This window comes from Mustela nivalis (assembly GCF_964662115.1).
Source record: "Mustela nivalis genome assembly, chromosome: 6".
In the NCBI taxonomy this organism is placed as follows: Eukaryota; Metazoa; Chordata; class Mammalia; order Carnivora; family Mustelidae; genus Mustela; species Mustela nivalis.
In genome coordinates, this window is record NC_139025.1 from 150862918 (window position 1) to 150869957 (window position 7040).

A 7040-nucleotide genomic window follows, 5' to 3' on the forward strand; every position below is an offset into this window, starting at 1 on the left:
GACCTGAGCCAAAGGCAGACGCTTAAATGACTAAGCCACCCAGACACCCCAAGGCATATCCTTTTATTTATTTATTTTTTAAAGATTTTACTTACTTATTTGACAGAGATCACAAGTAGGCAGAGAGGCAGGCAGAGAGAGCAGGGGAAGCAGGCTCCCTGCTGAGCAGAGAGCCCGATGCGGGGCTCGATCCCAGAACTGTGGGATCATGACCTGAGCTGAAGGCAGAGGCTTTAACCCGCTGAGCCACCCAGGCACCCTGGTACATCCTTTTAGAACTGGAAATATATCAGCTTGCTTTTTGTCCTATCTGCAGATATCGGGGCTTGTGAATCCATAATGAAGAAGAAGACCAAGCAGGACTTCCAGGAGCTCATCAAGACTGAACATGGTAACAGTGGGGGCTGTGCTTGGCTCCTTCCGATGCTTCCCCTGCTCCCAGCACCATCCCACCCAGCAAAGATGTTCTCTGGCTCTTTCCAGCTGATGCTGGCTGGGTGGAATGCTGGTTCCTGCTAGAAGTCCAGGGGGGTCCCTTAACCTCCCCCCCAACAAGGATGGAGAAAGATTGAGAGACAGACACCCATTAACACAGATGGCAACAGCTGAGCAGCTCCCCCTGTAACCGGCTCTCCTCTGCTTCTCGCAGCGCTGTTGGAGGGCTTCAACATCCGGGAGAGCACCAGCTACATCGAAGAACACATAGACCGGCAGGTGAGCAGGTGGCCGGGGTTGCTGGGAATGTTGTATCACGGGGGCTTGGCCTCCAGCAGAAGGAAGAGGAGAGAAGACCATGTGTCATGGAACTTGAATTCTCCAGGACTCTCTTCTCGTGCAGGTGTCACCTATTGAAAGCCTTCGCCTCATGTGCCTTTTGTCCATCACTGAGAACGGTGAGCTCCTGCAACCAAAGATGCCAGACTGAAAAACTGTACCTTAGGGATGGAAGACATCACTGTGAATGACACAGAAAATATCCCAGCAGACAGAACATTTCCCAGTAATTTCGTAGATTCTTTCCCCTGTAAGATAAAGCAGTCTTTGTTCGGAGTGAGACATCTCCAGGGACCTAGGGTCATTTAGTGTCCCGACTCTGAGCAGGACCACACCCAGGCCCCCCGGAACAAGCGCTGTCACATCTTAGGACCATGGGGCACAGCTCAGAGTGGCATTTCTCTCTCTGTTCCATCTGGCTGGCTACCTTCCACGAGCTTTCATAATAAAGAGACAGTCCAGGAGAAGGGGACAGCCAAACAATTTCATAAACATTTACAAAAGCTCAGATTCTGTGACCTCTTTTAACCTGTTCATGCAACCCTTTCATCTTTTTTTTTAATTGGATGTAGAGTTGACACATGATGGTACATATTAGTTTCAGTTATATGGCATGGGGATGGGACAGCTGTGTACATTGGGCTGGGCTCCCCACCAGCCAGCCAATACAGTACTGTCGGCTGTACTCCGTGTGCCATTCGTCCTCATGACTCGCTCACGACCCTGACTTGCAAGCCTATTCTTCATACCTCACTGGAGGACGGCACCTCAGACTGTACTTTCTTTTTTAAGATTTAATTTATTTATGTATTTGACAGAGAGAGAGAGAGAGAGAGATCACAAGTAGGCAGAGAGGCAGGCAGAGTGAGAGGGAGAAAGAAGTAGGCTCCCCATTGAGCAGAGAGCCCGATGCGGGGCTCGATCCCAGGACCCCGAGATCATGACCCGAGCCAAAGGCAGATGCCTAACCCATGGAGCCTCCCAGGTGCCCCTCAGACCACACTTTCTGACCTCATCCGAACACTTGTCCTGTTCCTCGGTAGCTTGTAAAGCACAGTGCAGGAGCACTGGCCCCAGTCCTGCCGCCATCCCTGCTGATAAGCAAGCTTAAGTTTAGGAGTCAGTTTAGAATCAACTGGCTGGATGCAAGGTTGACATTTACTGAATCCTTCCTCCCAATAAAGGTTGTTCGGGAAATAAGAGGGTGGACGGGTGGGGAGGTGGGTATGGCTGTCGATTTCGGGACAGCTCAGGTGGCGTTTGTGCGAACCTGTTTTATGTTCTGGACCTTCAGGTTTGATTCCCAAGGATTACCGATCTCTGAAAACACAGTATCTGCAGGTGAGGCCCGGAGAATGGGCTCTGGAGGGAACCGGGTGGGGCGAGGTCATCATTGGACACTTCTGGAAGAGGCAGAAGAAATGGCCCCTTTCTTGTCTGCATCCCCATTTTGTTCCCAGTCTGGCCTCCCTCTTAGAGTGTCTCAGGATAGTCAGCCTCTCAGCACGCAGAGACCCCCCCACTGCCCTTGTCTCCCCCAGTCCCTGCCTGGGTGGCCAGTGCTGGGAGAGCCGGGGCCACTGAGCCGTGGACCGGGTGCTGAGTTCCTACCCCGGGGCTCTACTTCACTTTAGTGTTGTATATGGGGGTGATACGGCTTTCCTTCCGGGTCTTCTCGTCTTACCTCATGTGAGAAGCCCCCCCCCCAGCACCCTGACATCAGCGGCTTTCTCTCTCCTCTCCTTGTTCCGTGCTTTCCCCCCATCCTTTGGAGTTTGGTTATTTCTTTCTTTCTTTCTTTTTTTTTTTTTTTAAGATTTTATTTATTTATTTGACAGAGAGAGATCACAAGTAGGCAGAGAGGCAGGCAGAGAGAGAGGGGGAAGCAGACTCCCCATCAAGCAGAGAGCCCGATGCGGGGCTCGATCCCAGGACCCTGAGATCATGATCTGAGCCGAAGGCAGAGGCTTAACCCACTGAGCCACCCAGGTGCCCCTGGTGTTTGGTTATTTCTTTAGGGTCCTGAATGCATAGCCCTTCTGTCCCCCACCTCCATGTCACCTGACAGTCTTAGACCTTGGCGGGGCCTATGCTCGGTAAATGGCGGAATTGCATTTTCTTCAGAGCTATGGCCCTGAGCACCTGCTTACCTTCTCGAATCTACGGCGAGCGGGGCTCCTCACGGAGCAGGCCCCGGGGGACACGCTCACAGCTGTGGAGAGTAAAGTGAGCAAGCTGGTGACGGACAAGGCCGCAGGTGAGCAGGGAGCCCACGGAGCCCCTTCCCTGGCTGGGGTCCCCTCTCCTTGCAGCCGTCAGAGCGCCCCTGGTGGGAGCAAACGAGCTGGGGAAGGAGGAGGATCGGTCACTCTTCTGGCATTGCTCCTACTTCTGCGGCCAGGGGCTCGTCCCTTTTATTGAACTTCCCATGTGCTGAGACCAGCAGATACAGGTTTCTTACTTGATCCTCACGCACGCAAGCTGATAGCCTCCATTTTCTAGAGAAGGAAACAGGCTGAGTGAGGTTGAGGGACGTGTTCAAGGTCCCCCAGTGAGTCATTAGACCTGAGCCCAGGTTGTTGACTCCAAGGCCTGCACCCCTCAGTGAGCTCAGGTCGCTCTGTCTGTTGCACCGAGTGGATGGCCGGTACCCTGTAGGAAGACCATGGTGGGGCAAAGAGGGGAGTATCTTGATCAGTTCGAGGGAATTTTATTTTATTTATTCATTTATTTATTTTAAAGACTGTTATTTATTTATTTGACAGAGAGAGAGAGGGAACACAAGCAGGGGAGTGGGAGATGGAGAAGCAGGCTCCCTGCTAAACAGTGAGCCCAATGCGGGGCTCAATCTCAGAACTCTGGGATTGTGACCTGAGCCTAGGGCAGACGTTTAATGACTGAGCCACCCAGGCACCAAGTTCCAGGGAATTTTAGGTGAATGGCTTTGAGGAGGGCCTTGAGATGTGAGTGGTCTTGCTACCTGCGAGGTCCTACTATTTGACATTTCCTGAGTGGTGTCCCCTGGGGCAGGGTCATGAATCCGTCGATCTTCGGTGAAATCCAGCACAGATTTCCTTCCCAGGAAAGATTACTGATGCCTTCAGTTCTCTGGCCAAGAGGAGCAATTTCCGTGCCATCAGCAAGAAGCTGAACTTGGTACGTCGATTCAGGATGGATGAGGAAGCTGTGGGTCCGGTCCTTGGTGGAGAGCTTTGAATCCCCAACATCTCTTTGTTGTTTTGTTTTGATAAAGATCTTTTTGTTTGGTAGCATCATAGCATAAGCTTAATTTTTTTTTAAAGATTTTATTTATTTATTTGATAGAGATCACAAGTAGGCAGAGAGGCAGGTAGAGAGGTGGGGAAGCAGGCTCCCCGCTGAGCAGAGAGCCCGATGCGGGGCTCGATCCCAGGACCCTGAGATCATGACCTGAGCCGAAGGCAGAGGCTTTAACCCACTGAGCCACCCAGGCACCCCAGCATGAGCTTAATTTAATAATGAGGCAAGAGACAAAGATTCATTCACTTATTAAACCGGAAGAAGCGACCAAATGTCAGAGGGGAGGCTGAGTGCCTCATCAGTGACAGACACGTCCCCGTCTGTGGGGCTTCGTTCTTCCCAGCCCTTCGTGGGGAGCCGGAGGAGCTCGTTCACGAGAATCAGTGGGTACTGAACAAAAGCTTTAATCTTTGGTTATAGATTTTTTTTTTTTTTTTTTTTTTTTTAGGGCTTTTGCTGGTTTTCCTTTTAGCTGAAATAAACCTGCTTTGGGGAAGGTCCTTTTCTCTGACCGAGTACGAGGCCAGAGAGATGAGTTGTCACCTGCCTCACGTAGCCCCCTTTGCTCTCTAGATCCCACGTGTGGATGGCGAGTATGATCTGAAAGTACCACGGGACATGGCGTATGTCTTCAGTGGTGCTTACGTGCCCCTCAGCTGCCGACTCATCGAGCAGGTGAGGGGAAGCCACCCGTTCATGTGTCACCCTCTGCCTTCTCTTGGTCCCTGGCCTGTCCCGACCTCCAGCCACTCCAGTAACTAACTAACGAGAGATGGCGACAGTCTGGCTGCCGCGACCGGCCCTTCCTCAGCCGGGTGGGGTCTCAGACTGGCACCCGGTGCTCGTGCCTCCCAGGTGCTGGAGCGGCGGAGCTGGCAGGGGCTGGACGAAGTCGTGCGGCTGCTCAACTGCAATGAGTTGGCCTTCACAGGTGCGCCGCGCTGGCCCCGGCAGGCGGGTGTGGGGGTTGTTGGCGGTGCCACCGGGGGCAGGCGGGGGCTGCTGGGGGTGCCAGCGGGAGCGGGGGTGGGGAGGGGTGCTGGGGGTGCCAGCGGGGGTGGGGGTGGGTCTTCCTGGGGGCGCCACCTGGGGCCGGGGTGGGGGGAGGGGTGCTGGGGGCGCCGCCACGGAAGAGCTGGGTCTGGCTCAACCCCCACAGACGTGACCAAGGAAGACAAGGCTTCCAGCGAGTCTTTGCGCCTCATCATGGTGGTGTTCTTGGGTGGTTGCACATTCTCAGAGATCTCGGCCCTCCGGTTCCTGGGCAGGGAGAAAGGTAAGAGAGAACAGAAAGGGGGACCTGGGGGACAGATACCAGTGCCCAGAAGGCTTCTCGACCTCTGATCTGTTCCTGGTGCCGTGTGCTGGCGTGTTTGACCCCACAGGGTACAGGTTCATTTTTCTGACGACGGCAGTCACGAACAGCGCTCGCCTTATGGAAGCCATGAGTGAGGTAAAAGCCTGACGTTGTCCCTGCTGGTGTCGACGTCTTCCCTGGACACGTTTCCCGATGGAATGCAGAAATGTGGCCCCAGCTGCTAACCAAGTGTCCACCAACTACCCTCCTGAGAGCCGGGGAGCACGGAACTTAATCCGGATTTAGAGAAGTTACCTGAGGACAGCGCTCACTTCTGGCCCCCAGGATAGGTCTCTGTTTTGTGTATGAAGTACAGCTTGTGCTGAAAAGATAAGAGGAGGGGGAGGTATCTTTTGCTAAATCCTGTTTGAGTATCATTGTCCATAAAGCCTCTACTCTCCAGTGTCATGTTCAGTTCTCGACATGCTCTTCCGTCTTCTTAGTGAAGCACAGGGGGCTTCATCGGTTCTGTGGTCCGGACTCTGCCGTAGGTCTGGGCCTGGTCTGCTTCTCTCCTGAAACTTGCCCTGTACCAGAGTTTCCTCAACCATCAAACAAAGGGGATGGGCTAGAGAGATGATCAGCAAGCACCCTTCTGGTTCTAAAATTCTGCAATTCATCATACTTTATTTATTTATTTAACAGACAGAGATCACAAGCAGGCAGAGAGGCAGACAGAAAGAGAGAGAGGAGGAAGCAGGCTCCCTGCTGAGCAGAGAGCCGGATGCAGGACTCGATCCCAGGACCCTGGGATCATGACCTGAGCTGAAGGCAGAGGCTTTAACCCACAGAGCCAGCCAGTCGCCCCCATCTTATTTCATTTTTTTAAGTAAACCTTTGCCCAATGTGGGGCTCAAACTCATGACCCTGAGATCAGTGGTAATACACTCTACCAACTGAGCCAGCAGGAGCCTCTCCTGATTCATTATACTTTAGAAAAGATGAGTTTGTTACTGTTTCAACTTCAGGAGGCACTCTGGTATTAAGCAGTTGTCTCTTACTGCAGAATGAAGGACTGCGTCCTGTTAGAGCAGGCTCGGGCTTCAGCTAACAGTGCTGCTAAAAAGGTCACCAGTGCCCCCCCCCCCCCAGTTGCTGATTTTGGTGGCCTTTCTGTCCCTTGACCTTTTAAAAAAATTGTACTGTAACCACATCCATCAGTCTCTTTTTGGTCCTCCTCTAACTTGACCTTCCTGACAACTGCTTTTCCTTTCTTCTGCTCAGCTTCCACGACACTCTTGTTGTTCTTCTGTGGTCTCCTGGGTTGTGCTTCTGTCTCCTTGGATTGCTTGTCTCTGCCTGTCCCCTCCCTGTCCTTTGTTGTCAGCTGCTTCCAGATCCCAAGCTCTCCTCTTCCTGCTGAGTTTCACGCTGGTATTTTCGACTTGGTCATTCCACAGGCCCTTCAAACTCGACATGTCTAAAATAAACTCTCCAACTGAACTTCCTGTCCTCACTTTGAATCCCCCAATCTGCTCCTCCTGTGTTCCGGTAATTGACATCCTTATCATCTACCCAAGTCTTGTGCTTGAAAGAAATTATAACCTTGACCTCAGATTTTTTTTTTTTTTAAATCCCCCACATTCAGCTGGTTCCACTACCCCTTATCCCTCCATGCCTCTGGCTCATC

General features: G+C 52.4%; 1 protein-coding gene across 2 annotated transcripts in view; it reads left to right on the top strand.

The window, feature by feature from the left end:
* Positions 1 to 5818, top strand: part of VPS33B (VPS33B late endosome and lysosome associated) — a 28881-nt gene extending 23063 nt beyond the window's left edge. For both annotated transcript variants that reach the window (XM_082736100.1, XM_082736099.1), the window contains 10 exons: positions 317 to 391; positions 650 to 714; positions 839 to 893; positions 2069 to 2115; positions 2899 to 3031; positions 3857 to 3930; positions 4627 to 4728; positions 4909 to 4984; positions 5213 to 5329; positions 5439 to 5818. In XM_082736100.1, coding sequence (XP_082592226.1) covers positions 317 to 391; positions 650 to 714; positions 839 to 893; positions 2069 to 2115; positions 2899 to 3031; positions 3857 to 3930; positions 4627 to 4728; positions 4909 to 4984; positions 5213 to 5329; positions 5439 to 5518 — 824 coding nt within the window. In that variant the 3' untranslated portion in view covers positions 5519 to 5818. The remainder of the gene's footprint in view (positions 1 to 316; positions 392 to 649; positions 715 to 838; positions 894 to 2068; positions 2116 to 2898; positions 3032 to 3856; positions 3931 to 4626; positions 4729 to 4908; positions 4985 to 5212; positions 5330 to 5438) is intronic.
* Positions 5819 to 7040: the final 1222 nt, after the last annotated feature.